We start from the raw sequence: 21,094 nt of genomic DNA on the forward strand, positions 1-21,094 counted from the left end.
GCGCACACACACACACACACACACACACACACACAACTGCACACACTGACAACTGCTGCTCAGTTTGACATTGAGGGGATTTTTGTACAACGTGAGGGGATGTCAGGTCACAGCTCTTTGTCAGTAAACAATATCATTAGCAATACATAATGAGGCAGAGAATATGATGTAAACGCCCTGGAGGGTTTAGGGTAGTGTATAGTAGTGTGTGTGAAATGTAAATGCAGTTGAGGGCGATGAATATTCCAAACAATTAAAAACTAGCTTTTAACATCGCCAACCACCTGCTGGCACTATAAAAGCATCAAAATACTATTTTACTACTATTTCTACCATGCAATGCTGTGAAAGAAGGAAATAAAATCTTTCACCAGCTTTTAAAAGGACCATGAAAAGTTGTTGGAGCATTACCTTAGTGGCCATAAGCGGGACCCTGAGTGTCCTCTTATGGGCCCTATCTTGCACCCGACACGGGGGCGCGAAGCCCAACGCAAGTGTTGTTGATATTTTAAGACGGTCCCACACCCACGTTGTTTAAATAGCAAATACACCTGGGCATGCTGGTCTTACAGAGAGGTGTAAATATATAAATACGTGTGTGTGTGTGTGTGTGTGTGTGTATATATATATATATATATATATATATATATATATATATATATATATATATATATATATATATATATATATATATACACATACACTAAGTACACCGGTTTTGAACCCTGCGCCCAGCACACTGACACCGTTTTTTCCGCCCTCAAACTAGCAGAAGTGGATTTGGACACATCCTGGAGCTTCACGCTGTGCGCTTAGATCATTAAAATAGGGCCCTCTGTTTTAAATAAAGGTCTAATGAAAACCCTGTCTGGCAAACAAAACAAGGAAAACTAGAAACTAGAAAACTGAAGAAATAAAATGACTTTTGGATTATTCGGTTGTCTGGTTTGTTGCTTTTTATTCCAAACAACGAATGGCAGCCTGATTTATTTACTTTTCTCCGTGTGGAGGTGTGTATTCCTCTGGGTTCGTGTGCCTCTCCCTCCTCTGTGGTTTGTACCAGGGGTCAATGGGAAGAGTGCACATTCAGAGGTGAATCTACAACGCAGGAGAGAGCTCCAGCAGCATTTTCAGTTAGACAGATGGATGAAGTTTATTAAGCATGTGACAGTTAACACCCCCAGTAGGGAGAAAACACTACAGCGGATAAATAAATTTTGGCTTTACTAGCCCCTACCTCCTGTTATTTATTCACCAGAGTCAACATTTGTATTAGGCATGAAATATGGCAACACATGATTATCCCTGCTATGATCATTATGAAGGCCTACCTCTCTCTATATGTATGAACAACATTTCTACAATTAGTTAGATTACAGATGCATGCAGGCCAGTCAATTAACTATCTAATCTATTAATAATCTAATTTGGAATTTTTGCCCTCTCTCCCTGGCTGGTGTATGAATGTAGAATAATTACATTTCATTTGTGTTGTGTTAGTGGCATGTTATTATTTTTTAATCTTCATTCTTTCTTCTCAGACATCGAATCAACAACAACAATTAAAAAAGAAAATGAAGATTCTAAAAGCTATGCAAATGTCACAAAGTTTTCTCAAATGCCTGAATGATCGCTATGATTTTAAAGATTATGTAGAGGACCCCGTACCCAAATTGTGGAAGACGTGTGTTAAAAAAACAAAACTCTGAGCCCCTCCGGAATCTTTAAAATGGATAAGCGTAATCCCTGCAAAGTATGCTTATACTTTGATCCCGTACTGCATAGCTTTAGGGACCCTGTTCTCTTTTAGCACCTTATCTGTTCTTACATGTATGAATTCTAAAATGTGGATTCTGACCTTTCCCTAGAGATGTTGCCGGTGTTTACTGGAGCTTTAAACACTGCTATGTGAGGGTGCATATTTACTCGGTTATGATTTGTTTCAGCATTTGTCCTCTATTTGATGGTAGATTCAAACCTCTCATGGGTTATTTTAAGAGCTTTCAAGCTTTGTCAAAGGGTCTCACAGCAATGTAAAACACGGCGATAAGTGTTAGCTTTCGCTTTAGGTGGATTTAATTTAATCCCTCACATGGCTAATCATTCATCTAACAATGATTTTTAATGATTTGCCTCTCAAATAGATTATCTGAAGATTATCACCACACACTAGCGTGTGCGCATGTAGAAGTCCTCCCGGAAACAACTATGACTGTATGAACTGGGTTTTGTCATTTTGCTACAGTGATTGTATGCTGTATATATGGCTGCGTGAATATCATAGTTCTGTTCTGTGCACATATCTATGTTTCTTATTTAACTCTGAATCGCTCTGTTTTTTTTCTCCAGACACTGCCAACCACAACATATGAGTTAGAGATTGTGGCCAAGGACATGGCAGGAAGTGAGGTGGGCCTAACAGGAACAGCCACGGCTACCATTACCATCACAGACAAGAACGACCATGCCCCTGAGTTCACACATCCGCTGGTGAGAAAAATCCTTCTTTTTCTTGGTTTGAACTGTGGATTTTCTTTTCAAACCCCTTGTTGCTTGCATGTAGCTTCTACAGACATTATGTAGGGACCATGTGTTTGTTTACCCCTCCGGGGAGGGCAGAGGTCAGGGTCAGTTTCAGCTCTTAGATGTACAGTATTTCCTCAAAGACGCGGGTCACATCGACAGGGCAGATACTCTTCACGTCACATTGGCATGCTTGAGCCAAGTTCTCCTTGTTAAGATGAAGCTCTCTAACCAATGTGTTGGATTATTGAAGCAAATGGTGAGCACTGTCAAGGTTTTCTAATCACAAATGCATCCAGGTCTACTTAAATTTGTTTTCTACATGACTAGGTAGGGAATATTACGTTAAAATGGCTGCATCTGGGCTTGGGTGCAATCCCAGACTTGAGTGCGGTAAATTTCCCCAACTCTCTCCCCAAATGTCATTTTTATCACTGGGTAACATACATGTGTACAGACAAGGCTCGCAGCAGCAGCGCCACGTCAGACATATTTCTGAAATATGTCTTGAAGAAATCACCATGCAACATTAATGCTACGCTCACGCCACGCAGGCAGGAGGCCTTAGTGTGATCTTTCGCTTTCTCAAATAAAAAATATTTCTGTACATGTCTCTGAAACATAATACTCAGAAAATGTCCAGCACAGATCACAGGGTGTGCATATGCGTGCAAAAGAACGTGTGTGACATGTGACGACACGCTGGGTGACTGGGTGATGTGGGTGCAGAGGCAAGATAAGGGAATCTGAGCTGGAGTGGGAGTAGATGTGCTGTGGTTCAGTGATGGTTCGTTTAGTCAGCAGTGCCTTAAGGCATTAGTGAAAAGCTAGTAAACCGGGATCTGGCAGTCACGCTAGAAAATAAAATGTACATGTACAAAAAAACAATGACAAACAAAAAAAAATAGCACACAATAAATTGCACCTATTGGCCATTTGTGCCACTTCTTGATGAATTTTTCAAAAGCTGCTGACCTGGGTGTTTTGTTTTGCCTCTACATCCCTCCATCTCACCTCCGGAGGTGGGAAAACAGAGAAAAAAAGAATGAGGTCTTGTAGGAAAAAAAAACTCTGTGTGTCTTAAGGTGCAGTTGTAACACTGAGTTGTGTTGTTCTTGATGGAATCGCCCACAGCTGTTGTCAGGTTTCGAAACACATCCCGCTTTGCCCCAACCAAAATTTCCCCTGCAGTCCTCCCATGATGCATTATGGTGTCAGGGGAGCTTGTAAGGAGCACAGGTCAGATGTGAAATGTTACCGCTCAGAGGGCTCGGCAGGGTGCAGAGTGCACCATGTCCCTGTCCCAGTTAATGTTCTCATTTCTCACTGGGAAGAGATCCGTTTAACGGCGTGGAGAAATTGAGCTGTAAAAAAAAAAAAAGAAGTGTTTGAAGACTCTAAGCTCCCTGTATAAATCCTCTACCCTCCACTCTCCCTGGCCCCCTTCCAACCTGCCCATGAATCATCTCTGACCTCTCCGATGACCGCCATCATATTGTGAGTGCGTTTGCGAATGCGCTGGGTCTGTCAGCGGCAGCTCTCAAGCTTTCACCGTATAAATTATTCAACTAAATATTCAAGTCTTTTCATAGAACTTTCCCAAAATCCCTTCCATCAGAAAAATCCTGTGTTCTCTTTTCCTAAAGACACCACCTCCTGCAGACAAGATGTAAGCTTTAAAAGCTTGTCTTCCAGTTTGAGTGCAGAACTCAAGCAAAGGAGGATAGAGAGAAGGATAAAAAGATGAGTAAAAACATTTTAACATAGAAGGATACAGAGAGAGAGAGAGAAAAAGAGAGAGAGAGAGTAAAAAGCAAGAATAAAGCAAGCAAATGAATGTTCAGGAGATGTGTTCATTCCTGTTATTATTCATTAAATCTAGTCAAGCTGGGTTTTTTGAGTGGAGATTTTGTTTGAATTCAGCAAACATAATCCCCACATAGGGAGCCTGTGTTTTTCCTCAGACCTACCTTCCACAGCTCTTTTTGCATAGAGACAGCTATTCATAGCTTGTGAAGTCTCTGCCTCAGACCACCACTCCACTCTTTTCTACGCCATCCGATCAGCCAGCAGGGAATCTGTTCTCCCTTTCCTCCTTAATTCATCTTTTTGCATTTTAGTTGTTGAAGTGGTATTTCATGTTAAAGAATTATAAAACGAGGGAGCGTCAGTTGGTGCTTTGGAAAGGAATAATGATCAGCTCCTGTGGTAGACATGCTGACTTTAGCTGTTGTTACTCTTGTGACGTGATCCATTAGTGTCAACAAAACATAAATTAAGTAATAAACAAACAATAAACCATGGTTGGAAACACGTATTGCACTCCTTTCTTATTTTCCTTGTGTTATTTTAAAAGGTATTCACAGTGATAAGTTTGCACCATAGAGTAGCACCTTTAATTCTGTTCCATGTACTTACAATGAGAGTAAAGTCAACCAGTGATGGAGTACTCGAGTCCCACTCAAGATGTTATTCTCTGGACTCGGGACTTGACTTGGACTTACACACTGATGACTTGGACTTGTAGGTTTCTGACCAGTTTTATGTCTAATTTTATGTTATGTAAAAAGAACTGTGTATATATTCAAGATATTGATTTATTGATTACTATTTTATGTAGGGTCCAGTGATGGAGTACTCAAGTCCAAGTCCAGGACTCATGCCCGATTTGAGTTGTTATTCTCTGGGCTTGTGACTCTACTATGAATCACACACTGAGGACTTGGACTTGGACTCAGAAGTTGGACAAAGTTTCTGACTAGTTTTGTGTCTAATACAATATAATATAGATAGATGGATGGATGGATGGATGGATGGATAGATAGATATTGATAGATATTTAGTCTGGAACTGTTTCATTTAGGCTCCAGTGATGGAGTACTCAAATCCTATTCCAGGACTCAAGTCCGATTTGAGTCGCTATCCTCTGGGATTGCTCCGTTACCACTGGAAATTTGACCGTATGTCCTTTCCTGACCCTCCTCGTCCTTCTTTTTCTCTTTGCATCGCAGAATGCTGTGTGGACTAACCAGACCCTCCTCCACAGCGCTGCGGAGGAAGGTCTGGCAGTGCAAGACTTAGGTTAATATTGACTTAACCTGGACTTGACTCAGACTCTTCTTTGGAGACTTGGACATGGAGTCAGACTGGGACACTCACGACTCGAGACTTGACTCGGACTGGCCAGTTGGTAACTCGACTGCAACACTAAACACGGACAACAGCTTTTCATAAGTGAAGAGCTGCTTTAAGTGAAGACATATGCTAATGCTACATGCAATACGGCCTTCACTGATATTCACTGATGTGATATTGAAATATGAACCTACAGAGGATGTTTCAAACCTTTCAAAAAAGATGTAAGAATTAGCTGAACAGCATGCCAAGCTGCCATTGCTTTTCTTTTTTACTAAGTTCTTTTTACGGATGGATGACTCAGTGTAATCTATCTTCCATTTTTAACATCATAAGCTAAGGTATCCTTTCTTACTATGACATTTATTACATTTTGCTTCTGTAGGGGATTGGGCTCTGACCTGATTAATTTTCATAGTAAGGGTCTAATCCTGTTTTTATGAGTAGGAGAAAAAATGATATGCAATCCCTTAGCAGCTCTGTCGTCTGAAAGGCCAGAAATGTGTGCTCCTGTAACAAAGATGAAGATTTCTTCCGATTAATTTTGGGAAGCTTACTTTGGAAATGTAATAGGTTACCGATTTGATGTTACTCTAATTAAAATGTAAGAGAAGTGTAACTATTTTCATTACTGTATTAATTAATGTAATCAAGTAATGTAACATTTTACATTTAATTACGTTTTGAATTCATGTTTTTAACTGTTAACCATTTTTACCAACTTTACTAAACACTGTAATTGGAAATTGCAAAAGGTGACATTGTGCACATGATAAACATGCAAAGAAAAGAAATGAATATCATTCAACATATGGCCTACATTCAAACAGTCAAATGTAAGCCCCACTGTACTAATGAACATTTTCACAGGTAACTGTAATCTTAATTACATGTTTGTTTCCCAGTAATTGTTAAGAGTTACCTTTAATGTGTAATTAATTGCGTAATGCCGTTACTTGGAATTAGTTACTCCCCAACACTATCTGTGGGATTTTATGCTGTGTTGAATTTCTTCCCACTCTACAGGGGAACTTCTGTGGTCATTGTTAAACTTTTGGACCAGTTAAGGCTGGAATTAGTGCAGACGGCAGCATACACCTGTATTCTTTCACATGAGCACCTTTTGCCCTTCACGTCTCTTTTCCTTCTCTGTTATATCATTCTTCCTCAAATATCCTAATCCTCCCTTCATTTTCTTTCTCTGTACTTGCACTCCTCGTCCCGCCTCCCCTCCTCTTTGGCTCTGCTAATTCAGCGCCATGTCTGACCGGGCCTATTTCCCCCAGCTCCTCATAACAAGACCATGATGGACCTTATCACTCCTGTCACTCAAACTCCCTGACAGCCAGTCTGTGCGTTTCTTTTCTTTTTTTCTGTGCCTGGCTGTCTCTCTGTCTGCTTCCCCCCCCCTCCCTCTCTCTTCTTTCCTCCGTTCTCCCCTCTATGATGACCAGGAGAATATGCTCGGCTGCAATCCATCTGTCCCGCTGATAAAGACGTTAGCAGTGATGGGTGTAGCACCAGGCATAGGACAGCAGGGCCCTGTCAGTGATGCTCTGTCTCGGGGGGGATGGCTAACGGGTGTCACGGATTAGTCCTAGCCTTGCATGATTGCTTCACTACGTAGCTCCGAGATACACACGGTGCTTACCCTGGATGATACGGTGGCATAGTTGGCCAGTAATCTCTGTTACAAAGAGTAAGGGATAGGAAAGGATTCATACACTGTATGTTAGGTTAGGGGCATGTTATGAAGGTGTATGTGTGTGTGTGTGTGTGTGTGTTTGCGCATGAGTGGATGTGTTATTTGACACATAAATGCACACACGGATCAGGTTAGAGTAAGATGTGCTGATATAGATTATGTCCTTGAAACCTTTTGCAATGTGAAGTTGTATTATGTCGGTCAGCTCTACGGATCACATTTCTCGTAGATGAGGAGTAAGAGAAAGGTCTCCACCTAAAGCATTTTTTTGGTCCACAATTGCAATTATAATTCATTCTCCATTTACTCAGTTATTTCAGTCTTTTGCGACTATTTCATGTCAAGCATGCGTGCTGCACAATCAAGTAACCTATGCAGGGTGCAGTATTACCGGGTAATTTTATTCAAATGTGGTAAATGGTGTGGTGCCTCTTGACACCCTCTAAGATAAAAAGTGAAAAACCACTTTAAACAGCAAGAGGTATGCTCTCTCCTTATTGTGAAGTTTTTTAGAAGATTGTTGGTGTGTTTGTGTGAATCACAGGGCCAGCTGCCTTCTACCACACAAGCTCACATTGGGCTGATTTGAAAAAGCTGCAAGCTTTTCACAGTTTTCTATTTTCTCAAAGGAACTGGCCACTGGCTGTGCAGCAGTAAGTATGTAATAAAACGTATGAAAAAGTATGTTATAAAAATGTTGGTTATATTAGATTTAATATTAGTTGGCTTTATTATTATGAATCCGTTTATATTACCTGATCATTCCTAAACCTTTTAAAACTGCCGGACACCTGATTGAGATAAAGTGATGAAAACCGGTTGATTAGCATTTACATTAAATAAGGTTATGAATAACTGGCTGTTGTAAAATGCCAATCTTTACGTCCTATTGTAGATAAAAAGTGTTTAGCAAACAGAGTAAGAAGAAAGTGAATTAATGTGGCATTCTGTTCCCAAACAAACGAAAACATTTGTTTTTATCGCATGTCTTGTTGTAATATATTATCCTTTATTTACCTTATTATATATTTATAGTCATGAATATAAATGCTCTACAGATAGTTTGTATTTTGCCAGTCAAAAACCAGGACTGGCTTGAAATCCTAAAATGAACACCTCAATAGATACTTGCTGCAATAATTATGCATCCTTCAAATTAACATTAATTTGTAGACAGACACTAGTTGTATGTTGCAATTGACCATAGTTTTGAGTGGGAGGGGAAATGGGGGGGTCAGGACCTATCCCAATTGTGGGTTGTCCCCCACTGCTGTAGGGACAGCATCTAGCTCACCCGTTAAGAGTGTGCACCCCGCGTCGGCTGAGTCTTTTGCAGAGGCCCGGGATTTGAGTCCAACCTGCGGCCCTTTGCTGCGTCTCATCCTCCGTCTCTCTCCTGCCTTTCCTGTCCTTCCACTGTCACTGTCAAATAAAGGGAAAACCCCCCCAAAAATAATCTTACAAAAAACGCTGTGTATAAATAAAATAATTGTAAGTAGTAAAACAATACAAAGGGGGCAAAAAATGCATTTAAAGTTTAAAAACATCTTAAGCCCCCCCCTTCCTTGCCTCACAGTGGTTTGGTCCACTGCCTGCTACACACCATGGACTAGGCTCGCTCAAGATGAGCCAGGTCTGCACTGAAGCAATCATCGGCGATCGGCGCCCGTTGCATGCCAGTTAGATTTGTGTCCGACTTGTTCCCGACGTCATGCACACGTGGGCAACGGAATCTCACGAGAGCAAGGCAGCCGCAGTTTTGAGATGCAGGCAGCACAGTTGCTTTTTACCGCCTGCAAGACCCAGGCAGACCAGGAGCATGCTGGGAGACGCCGGCCTCAGCTGATTTAACATCTGATTGGATCACAATCGATGCAACATGATGAAGTTTTGTATAAACTTTTTATTGATTTTGAATCTGAGGGATTTGAATTGGTATTTGTCTGATTTAAAGGCTTATTCTGTACAGAACACATGTTGTGTGGCTGATAGTTAAGTTCAGAAGTCAGAGAGACTAAATCTGTTAAGATCACGTACCATCTGCAGTGTGTTGTTAATTAACACAAAGCAACAGATCGCATGTAGAGCATTTTGAGAGCTACTCTCTCATAACTAAAACAACTTGAGAGTGTGTACAAGCTGATATGTGGGTCTGATGAGAAAGCAGTTTTTTTTTAGTGGCTTGGCTATGATGTGACTGCCAGTGAAAGTGTGTAACGTAATGTAACGTAGAGAGTGAGGGCTCCTCCCTCACTCATCCATCTCGTCTAAAATCCTCCTATCCTCAACCAGGATAGCTGCGCCTGAAACGGCAAACTCAAAGACGGATAGCAAACCTCTAATGTTAGTTGTGGAACTCCAGTAAGTTGACAAGGCTATTTTTTTTCATTTTAAACATTGGATGAAGTGGTTATTTTCTGTAATACAGCTGATTCTTTGTGATTAATAATTTATTCAAGATTTTGCCATGAATCCTCTATGTTTAAAGTAAATGAAATAGCCTTGCCAGCCTACTTACCGTAGTCCCACAACTAAACATCTCCTCTCCAACAGTACAATTGTGGCGTCTGTTTGTGTCTTCTTGAATAAATGCTCTTGAGAAATTGACCCCCAACTGTGTGCGTTCCTGGTCCTTGGTCCTGCAGTAGCGAGTCCCATTGGGAGGTTTGGACACTATACAGTACATCATGGGGGGCGCACAAGTCTACCCTTGGCCAACAGTACCTAATGCTGGCAGAATTGGACGGGCAAATTGAAGAGAAAGAGAGGAGAGAAGAAAACATTAGAGAGGCAAAAACCACAGTCCACAGTTGGTTATTACTGTACACATTTCTTGCTGTGTGTTGAACACCAACCATATTCATTTAAAGTTTAAAAGGAGAGCACTTTCAAGGGAGTTCTGGTGAGCAGTTTAGCAGTCCACTTGGTGATAGATGTGCAGTGTTGAAATGAACTTCGGAAACTCTTTCTTTGACTTGGGAACACATGGGCAAACGCAGCAGAAAGCAGGTGTGGACTGTCAGACTGTTGGTTTTGGAAAGAAAGAAAACTCCTGCATTCGGACCTCTCCAGTCCAACCATTGGGAAAGGGACGGTCAAATGCAATCCGATGCAATGCATCAGCTGTAACACCTAAATGGATGTCGATGTTTTTGAAGGATGTGGTAATTTAATACACTGTGCACCTGCTTTCCTTGAAGAATTGTTGTCAAACTCAGCTGCATTGACAAATACGATGGCTGTCATAGTCCGCAAAGGTAGAAAAGCTGCTTTGCTGAATGTCAGCTTCATCAAAAAATCTATCTTTAGATGCAAACTGAGCAAAAGCTGTTAACATTTAATAAAGACACAGGTAAGCTCATTAACTCTCCAGGCACACTTACTGTATGCAGGATTAAAGCTAGGGGGAAGGGTATAAAGCAAGTGGGGGGGTTAGACAGAGAGGTAATCTTCCAATCCCACATGTGCACTTGGTTCCATTTTAGTCTTATTCATGGGACAATGGAAATGGTGCCTTCTTACTCATTTGTGGTTTGTCTACACCTCGTTCTGCTGAGAGTTAAGCTGCTTTAAAGCAGGAAAAGGAAAGACAAGTGGTTGCTCAGAAATGTACATGACTCCTGTTGAAGCCAGGGGATTTCCTCTGAATTAGACTTTTATATCTGTGACGTCTACCTCAGTACTTTTGGTTAGGGTTTATTACAAAAGGGGCCTAGAAATATTAAATCAATGCATGGTTCCATCGTGCAAAGTTTAAAGACCATGGTGTATGCCATTTACTATCCAGATAGTGTGTTAGGATTTATCCACTTATAGACAGTTTACACTGCTTTCTAAGAACAACAACTGCTTTTGTTACAGTGCCTCCCTGCTGTGACGTGGTAATGGAGCAAATGCTACTCGGAGGCAATATACTATTGTCTCTGGAGGTTTAATGTGATGGGCCACTGTTATATGTGTTCCCTTTTAGAGAAAATCTTTGGGACGCGTCACAAAGTAGTTTCCATTAGCTGCTCAACTGTCTGTGTCAGTGCAGCCCTAACTGCCATCTCAATGTGTGTGTGTGTGTGTGTGTGTGTGTGTGTGTGTGTGTGTGTGTGTGTGTGTGTGCGCGCACATGCGCATGCGTTGCTGTGTACTATATGTAAGAATACAGTGAGCATATGGGTGTTTACTTGACTGTAATTGCATGCATGTGTTTATTTGTGTAGGTCTATGGGAGGGAGGACAAGATGGAAAAGTCAGATTTATAAATGTAATGGTTTATAGCAGCCAGTATCCCTCTTAAACCTGGCTCATATTTGTCATTCTATTTGTCTTTCTGTCTTATTCCCCTGTGTCTTTGTTTAGCCTTGACCATCCCTCTGCACATTCAGACTAGAAGAAAAAAGGTCTTGGTCAGTGGTTTGTAACAAGCAAACAATGCCAGCTGGCAATGCGAGACAAATTAAAAGCCTGTATAAGAAATGGGAGGCAATTTCAGTAGTAGTGTTAATGAGGCTGAGAGCATTTAGTGTTACTCAGTAAAGCTGACAGATGTGTATACTCTTCCAAGGCTTCACATCTCTTTCTCAGGCCCTTTGCCAGAGACTCAGGCTTCCTTTGCACCCCCATCTGTTGGAAGCAGAGTTACATTCAATGTTGTTGACAAGGTTGAGATGAAGGCCTTGTGGCGTTATCTTGTGTTTTCAAAAATCAGCCAGCTGTCTTTCTTTGGTTTGCAGATGTTTACTAGTTTAGGTTTTGAGTAGAGCTGAGCAATATAGAAAAATAATCTATATATCTAATAATTGTGTTTTTTTTGTTTTGTTTTTAAGACCATGATTGAAATTCTCTATGTACTTTTCCTTTTCTTCTGTATTATTCACTAAACACAAGCAATAAATCCTTCTGTAGTATGAGCGACACAACATTGGATACAGTCAACATATACAGTAAACTGCTATTTCATGTAGTATGTGAGGCATACATGTTAAAATGAAATGAGATGAATTCCTGCATGAATTGATATGAATAGCATTTCTGTATTTAGCTATTAAATTGTAAACAGCTATCCCAATAGAACTTACTATAAAACCAGAGACCTGAACTACCAAGCAAGATTTGGCGTTAATGAGGTAACATTCCCCGATCGGTATCTTTATGAAAGATATAGATTTTCAGCAGAGGGACTTCAAAGGCTATTTGTTGGCTTCTTGAGCGGTGTGTTGTCAATAAGCACATTGGTTTGAATTAACTTTTAATATTTGCTCTCACAATCGCTTACCACGGCCAGGGTTGCAACTCAAATAAAAGCCTACAGCAAAGAAGGTTTATGGTAAACACAAGTGTAGTTATGGGCAGAGCTTGTGCCTGACTGATGGGGAAGAGATATTGATTTAAGAGTTGTGATTTACACATTTACAGCGCCGGCTATTTTTTGCCAGCTTTCCTTTTGTTTTAGGAAGCAGTGACTGTATTGCTTTTTTACCTGTAAAACCGTGTCTGTGGTCTTCATATTTATGTAGAATTATAGTTTGCCCTTCCTATGTAAAATGTGTAGCTCTGGTAGATGTTTGTGTTTAATCATGCTGTCCTTTTTACATGAATGAATCCATATTGTGTTAGGTTGTTAGGTTTGGTGAAGCCGGGTAACTAAAATAAATCCAGGGCATGTTGATCTCGCTTTGTAGTACAGGCCTCTGGACTGCATCACTGTGTCTATGTTAAGTCATCGGTGTGTAATTATGCAGGTTACAGTTACTTCAAATAATGCACTAAGGTATCTCATAACAATAATGAACAATTGGACAAAAAATGACTGTAAACGATCACTATTGTGGTCATGTTTCAAGTGCTAGCAAATGTTTCTATTGCACAGGAATTAATGCAACAATAGATGTTTGGCTCTGTCGTAAAGAAATAAAAAGTAGTCAACATCTCTAAACCACTGCAGCATGGCTTACAAAACAGTTAACTGGAATGTACGGGATTTTGCCGACCTAAATACTTAAAGGAAAAAAATGCCTTTATAATAAATTCATCTAAAAAACAAACAGATCATTTAGTGTGTCCGGACACCAAGTTGTAGCATGTTCCTACAGCAGGTTCCCATAAAATGGAATGAGGTCACGCTTGCACTCATATGACAGACTGAAATAACAAGCAAACAAAAGCCACCATCACAATCATAGGTATTAATAGCCCAAACAACAATTACAGCACTGAAACTGTCAACTGAAACTTGACATTATCCATTTATTTATCTTTTCTTCTTAAGCAGTTGTGCCTCAAATGACTTTTACTCAATTATCTTTTGGCAGTATGGCATTACCTTGAAGATTTATGGGACAGATTGGAAAAGTCAAGCATAAAAGGAGATGTGAAACAGAAAATCAATGCAACACTGCAGTTTTTTTCTCATTGGAATCTTAAATGTCTGAGGTGTATCTATCTTTCTGGCTGTCCACGGCATGATTGTGTGTGTGTGTGTGTGTGTGTGTGTGTGTGTGTGTGTGAGAGAGAGACACTTTAGTTGACTCTTGGCTGTCATCGCCCTGGTGATGTGGTCATCCTTTTCTGAGAGTGAAGCAAGCAAGAGCCACTATTAATTGGCTTTCTGTCTGGGGCTATGAGTCTCAGATAGAAAACAGCCAACACACACACATAAACACGCACACATGCACACACAGGGATAAAAGCAAACTTGAAGAGAGACCTCATTTTTTTTCCTATTTCACAATCTCTCCCCTCTCTCTCTTAATGTGTTTAAGTCATTTCAGGCTAGAAGCTCTACCTCATAGTTAGTCATTTCCTCCTAGTCTTTCAGGTGACTGGTTGCTTTGTGCTCCAGGTGGAATTGGGCCGTTATCAGTGGCAGGGCAGGAGCCCAGTGGCCACATCACACATAATACAGCTTTTCCTCCAACCGCATGACTGCCCCACATGATTGAACCCAGTCTGACCGCCTGTTGTCTGTCTGTCTGTACTGTATTTGTGTGAGTGTGTTTGTGAGGGAAGGAGAGAGAGCTTGCGAACGTTGCATTTGAGTCTTATCTGCTGTTTGAAGTCCAGAGGAGCGTGGCAATGCCAATGACGTGCATTTGTTCCTGATCACAGTGTGTCTTTGAGGACGTACAGTAGGGCCGTGTAGGTATAGAACATGTCTTTCATTTCTTCAGGGTTCTTTGCTAAAGCTAAGGCAATTTTTGTTTAAATTCCAGTAAGGCCCACTTGTTTTAAAATGAACACTGGGCTTTTTAGGTATCCAACTGCCTCCTAATTTTCACATGCTGCTTTTGTGCCAACCTACCGCAAGCTTGTGGGACAAAAGGGTCATCAACGCCCATGTGGGCACCAACATAACCTCCATCTGTAAAGAACATTTTGTTTCTATCCTCTGTGCTCTAAATGACTGTGAAAGGTTCAATGTGGGTTTGGATGAATAAAAAGGGAGAAAAGAAAGGAAACAGAAAAAAATCAATGTTTGTGTCTCTTCAGATAAATGCATGGAGCAAGGCAGTGTAAGGCGGTAAGAGGGTAATCTGTGAAACAACAATACCGTGGGCTGACAAGAGACGCACGGATCTAAGCTGGACCAGCGCTATCCTTAAACAGAGTGTTCTGTCCCTGAAAGATTACACTGTAATCTCTGCCACCGTAATGGTCCTGACACACACACACACACACACACACACACACACACACACACACACACACACACACACACACACACACACACACACATATACATACACACACACATACATTGACAGAATTGCTTCTGCCTGCCGAGAGCTTCGGCAAGGTTACCCCTGTTCAGGATGTAGTCTTTAGTGAGAGTCTTGCTGGCAGAATGCATCGATAGGAATCTGATTGAGGCCTGCTGCCAACAATGAGCAGAGAGGGGGGGAGTGATTGACACGGAAAGACAAATGAGATGCACTGAGGAGAATAATATAAGACTTAGCTGTTACATTTCTATACAAACTTCTATATTTTGGTCTTTCTTCTGTGTTTAATTTCTTCTCTTCTTTTTGACTGTAGCTTCTGAGTGTAAAAATCGATAAAACTGTATCCATGTGCAGAAATATAACGAAAAGGACTAACACAAGGACCATAGATTAGGATGCTTTTTTACAGTTTTCCCCCTAAAATTTTTAATTTCAATTGAAAAATTACGGAAATGATAAGGATGATAATGTTGTTTCACAAAGCAGTGAAAAGACTGTGACCTACCAAGCAGATGTAAATGCAATCTGTTCTCATTACCAACTCATAAAATACTGACGGTCTGTGGCTCTCAGCGTTGGATAGCAACGCAGAAATCCTCCTATAGCGTCTGTACAGAATGCACCGGAGATAGCAGTAGCTCGACCAGGGCGCTGTAAGATGGCGTAGTGTTAAGAGAGACAACGGCAGCAAGTAAAATCCACTGTAAGAGGCAAGGTGAGGTCGTGTATGTGTCAAACAACACAGGACTTTCACCCAAGAGACGGAGGTTTGTGTCATGTTCTTGTCCCATGTTAGCCTGGCTCCGCCCTCCTATGTACTTCCGCTCAATTTTCATTTTTCTTTAGTGCTACGTCTGGGTTGGCCGTATCATCGCAGGTTTTCTCCAGTCAAATCTTAACCAATCCAATCAGCCAACAGAGGGAGGGGCTGAGAACAATGTCGTCAAAGTTGTGTGTTAGTTTTAGTTGTAGTTCCGTAATGGCAGCGGGTGTGTGTGTGTGTGTGTGTGTGTGTGTGTGTGTGTGTGTGTGTGTGTGTGTGTGTGTGTGTGTGTGTGTGTGTGTGTGTGTGTGTGTGTGTGTGTGTGTGTGTGTGTGTGTGTGTGTGTGTGTGTGTGTGTGTGTGTGTGTGTGTGTGTGTGTGTGTGTGTGGTGTATGCCTAATTACAAAAAAATTGAAACTCTTTGTCTATACCACCCTTTCTGTCTCTTTTCTGTCTGTCTGAGTCCAGCCTGATTTGTTCTGTAAAAGTCAACAGATTGTAGTATCCTCAGTTCGTCACTAATGGTGAATCATCTGTCTCCTCTAACAGTTTGAGGCATCTGTGTACGAGGGCTCAACGGGTGTGGTGGTGAACCTGACAGTAGACGACAGAGACGACCCAGACACGGGGGCGTGGAGAGCGATCTACTCTATAATTAACGGAGATCCCACACTGAGCTTTGAGATCCAAACCAACCCAGACAATAACGAGGGAATGCTGTCTGTTGTCAAGGTAAAGTGTATCTGACTTCCCGATGCATTCACATACTGCAGCTGGTAACACCATTACCCTACCCTTACATTAGGGGTCTTCAATGGTTTTTTTTAAGCCAAGAACCCCTTAACGTAAAGGGAGAGGGAGCAGAGACCCCCCTACTACATATATTGTATGACGTCAAGTTGCATCAACCATATGTATAGGATGGCCTCAAGCCTTTGTAAACAAATTATTTTGCATAGAATAGTAAGCTATTAAAATAATAATTATTGGCATGATTTTTAAATCATGTTTTAATGTTAAACATATATGTGGCACAGTGAATCCTTAGGATTACAGTAACTCTATCTTTGGATGGTTACCTTAGAGACTACCTTACCTATGGGCCAGTAAGCCTATCATCACTGGGTCATTTTTCACAAATAGGCTGATTTATATTTGCTAATAATATGTGGGATCCATGTTAATTTGATGCCCCCCCCCCCCGCAGTAACTCTGAGGACCCCCCTCTAGGGGTAGCGGACCCCCTGTTGAAGCCTCTGCCTTGCATTTACCATAATTGTCTTCCTTCAGCCACTGGACTACGAGGCCCCGGTGGGTCACACGCTACTCATCAGAGTGGAGAACGAGGATCCTCTGGTTCCAGATGTTGGCTATGGCCCCAGCTCCACTGCCACTGTCCAGGTCATGGTCCAGGACATCAACGAGGGCCCAGTCTTCTTCCCCAACCCCCTGACAGTCACCAGGATGGAAAACATTCCTTTGGGCAGCTTTGTGGCCTCACTCAATGCCACAGATCCAGATACATTACAGAAACAGAGCATCAGGTAAGCAGCCTGGCCTACAATCGTGTGGAAAAGGGCCCGAGTCGAAAGGAGACTGATTGAAATCAAGTCGCAAAACTGTGCTTGTCTTGTGTATAAGAAAATTAGAAGATAGAAAGAATGGGAGAGAGCTTGTTAGTGTTATGCAATTGAATGTCCTCTGCTGTAATGAGATTTCTGATATTCAATTAGTGTCACTCTGTTTGGTTGAGCAACAAAATTAAGTATTGTTTGTCATTGGGAGCACTTCAAGTTTTCTTTCATTTAAGAGCAGTTCTCGCATGTCCGTGAGCTTTCTGATATTTATATCTCATCCATCGCCAATGTCAGGCTGCTTGATCTGTCTGTGTTGTGTAAACACATGAAAGATACTGCATGGGCAATCTGCAATTTACTGGGACAAGTCAAACCATTCACCCCAGTCTACTGAAAAGTCACAGAGTGGGCTCATTAACTATAACTATGTTACAGAAAAAGCCTTTCTTCAAATATTACTAGATCATAAGAGGAAGGCCATTAGTTTCACTACAGTATGTGCTACAATAAAAATGATTCCCCTTGCTGCCAAGGGAGCCCCATAGCGCATGCTGTTCTTCTTTTTATAAGAGAGAAAAGTCATCATTGCATTTATTGGCTTTCAGACCTAATTTGTCCTCAATTTAGATTGCTTTCTTTCTGCACCCTTGGCGTTACATATCGTGTAAAAAAATTAATGTTAAGTAAACACATGGGAATAATGGTAATGCAGGGAAATAAACCTCACCAGATCATGACTTTAGTGCTCCAATAATTGATGCTGCTTTATGTGCTGTAAACATAACCACCATGTTAGTATCAAATGTTATGTAAGGTGGAGATGTTAAACTGAACGTTGTACAGGAGGCAGGACCTGTGCCCATAAAGCTCTGGCAAGTGTCTGAGATCAATCAGGTCATGACTAGATAATTTTTCTGACTGATGACTGAGAGCACAGACTGGTCTCTGAATACATATTTTGCACATTTGTACCAGGATGCTAGCTGAATACTTGAATACTTTGTTTTGCTCTGGGTTGCTGGGAAGATCAAGAAGCATGCTCTGTTAGGCCACAAGCTTACTTTTTAAATCTTCAGACATTAGTTTTTTCCCAGATAATTCTTTTGGGCATTTAAGCCTTTAATAGACAGGACAGCTGTAGACAGGAAAGGGGGAGAGAGCGGGGGAAAACATGCCGCAAATAGCCACAGATCAGACCTGAATCCTGCACCGCTACATTGAGTACTGAGCCTCTGCATATGTGCGCCTGCTCTACCAGGTGATCTACCAGCCAGACCTACCTCACCAGAGCTGTGGCTTGGAGTGTTTTCAAAGGAGTTGATTATTGGAAAGGGGTTTTGTAACCTATTTCAAGCCAAACTCAGTAAAAAAAACTTGTTTGGACCAGGTTAGGCATGCAGCATAGGTTACATGTCGATCTAGCCAGAAAGACAGCCATCTTCGTGATACATCGCTTTAGACTTAACGTACCTTGCTAACCCCCCAATCTCATGGCATACAGACCTCTGGAGCCTCAACGCAAGTTTGGCAATGTGCAAGAATCAAAGAACAGAAATACATTTGCTTTACTTGAAGGTATCTACATAACATAAAAAAACACGACAGTGTCATGACATGACACATGAACCCTAACCCTCATCCAATGCTCATTAATAGCACTCTGACATGAAAAACATTCTACTGATACAGAACTCAAGTTTGAATTCTATGTTGTCATTGAACAACAGCCTGAAATAATTAATTTCTATATGCCCATCGTAGCTTGAATAGCCTGGTGTATGTCCATGTGTTTTTTCTGACACACCGGCAATTTTGATATTTGTATTTTTAATCTATATTGATAACTTAAAAGCCTTCACAAAATATTTTCATCCATCTATAGCCATGGCGGGTTCTGTGTTTGTTGCACTTTCTTTGCATCTTTGACTCATCTTCCAAGTCATATGTCTGCATCTTTCTAACTTTATCCTTGCTGCGCTGCTCCTATCATCTTCCGCGTATATTTCTGTATTGATTTCATGGCCTCTGTGTTTGTTGTCATTTCATCCTCTGACATTTTGTCAGTAACAGTAACTTTGAAGTGTCATAACTGTGACCTACACACAGGTTGAGGACATTGTGAAAGGCAGACAGTTGGATAGGTGGAAATAAGAGAGAGCGTGCACAGAATGAAATGGCAAAATAAAGAGGAGATCTCTTTACTTTCCTCTCCCCTGTCTGTCTCTGCATAAGTGTGTGTGTGTGTGTGTGTGTGTGTGTGTGTGTGTGTGGGTTTGTGTCTGCCCCCTGGGTGCATAGGTCAAATGCATTTGACACGGAACACAATTGGTGTGACTCACTGGTCAGAGTCGGCAGGAAACACACATTGTGGTTGGACTGTATGTGTATGTTTGTGAGGACCAAATTCTTTAACAACACACAACAATCCACATAAACAGGCTTCCCCATGTTAACTTTAAATTTTACATACTAGTCTGGTAATTGCTTGACAAGAAACAGCATGGGGAGAAAAAAGGGTACACAGTACCCAGCTGCTAAATTCGAGAAACTCAATCTATGAAACCTTTGCATTACATTTAAAAGCCAAACCCTATTTAATTGTTACCTGGTGCCCCTTGTGATTTACAATAATTGGAATGGCCATCATTGGGTTGTAAACCTGTGCAAATCTGCCATGTGTGACATTTCTAGCAGACTCAGGCCACATTCAGATAGGATTAAAATCCCAGTGGGAGATGGGGAATAAAATATTTGCTATGCTGCTTAATTCATTCTGCAAGTGGTATTTTAGCCAATGCTATGTTGTTGGTCCATCATATATATAAAAATAATTTACTAGCTGAGTTGGTTTAATCTGTAAAAGAAATCATACAAAAACTTACACTTACAGATGCATTGCAATACAAGGGGTCTATTCAGATGGGATGTTTCTTCTTCTGTAATGTTACATAATCGTAAGGGGAATTTAATTTATGGAATGGTCATAGTTTAAAGAGGGATTTAAATCAAATCCTTAAAATCTGATAAAGGATACGGATCAGTAAATACGGTGATGTGATATAGAGCTGTGGAGGACGGTTGGCCGTCACCCACACCCGCCTACCGCTCTTAGAACCTTTTCATACCTATAGTTCATTTGCTTTGAAATCATGATCCAAAGCAGTTGATGAGTTTGTAAACTTGGTTTGGTTTAATTTCGCACCTGGAAAAATTCATGTGTCATTATAAAGCACAAAAGAACATTCACTCCTCTTTTTGGTCGGATGTGTATGAGGTGGGAGCAAGTCAGTTAATACAGGTAGAAGGTTCTGTGTAGAATTAGCGCATTTTCTTGCATCGTTTCATTTAAATAATCAGACATTGTTTCACGAGCGACGTTACTGCGTCTGCTCTGCTCACCAACACTGCTCTGCCTCCTTCTGTCTCCAACTTTAGCATTGGCTGGTTCGACCTCAGAGATGCAAGTGGCGGACGGCGAGCTAGATTGCTGTCTATTCCTGTGAGAGAAACACTGCACGCTGCTACAGTTTGCTACCCTGTCGCATTGCAGATTGCTCAGCACACTTGATTTGCTCAGACTTGCGGACAGAATATGGGAGGTAGCATCTATTAACAATTTTTTTCGTGGCAACTTTGTACTTTTACTCCTTACATTTTAACACAAATATCGGTACTTTC

The 21,094-nt window shown here is 41.2% G+C and overlaps 1 protein-coding gene across 4 annotated transcripts in view; it reads left to right on the top strand.

Annotated features, from left to right (window-relative positions):
- cdh13 (cadherin 13, H-cadherin (heart)) overlaps positions 1-21,094 on the top strand; it is a 358,407-nt gene that overhangs the window by 275,530 nt on the left and 61,783 nt on the right. For all 4 annotated transcript variants that reach the window (XM_034879249.1, XM_034879248.1, XM_034879250.1 and 1 more), the window contains 3 exons: positions 2,350-2,490; positions 16,389-16,571; positions 17,130-17,383. In XM_034879249.1, coding sequence (XP_034735140.1) covers positions 2,350-2,490; positions 16,389-16,571; positions 17,130-17,383 — 578 coding nt within the window. The remainder of the gene's footprint in view (positions 1-2,349; positions 2,491-16,388; positions 16,572-17,129; positions 17,384-21,094) is intronic.

This window comes from Etheostoma cragini, chromosome 8 (assembly GCF_013103735.1).
Source record: "Etheostoma cragini isolate CJK2018 chromosome 8, CSU_Ecrag_1.0, whole genome shotgun sequence".
Taxonomy (NCBI): Eukaryota; Metazoa; Chordata; class Actinopteri; order Perciformes; family Percidae; genus Etheostoma; species Etheostoma cragini.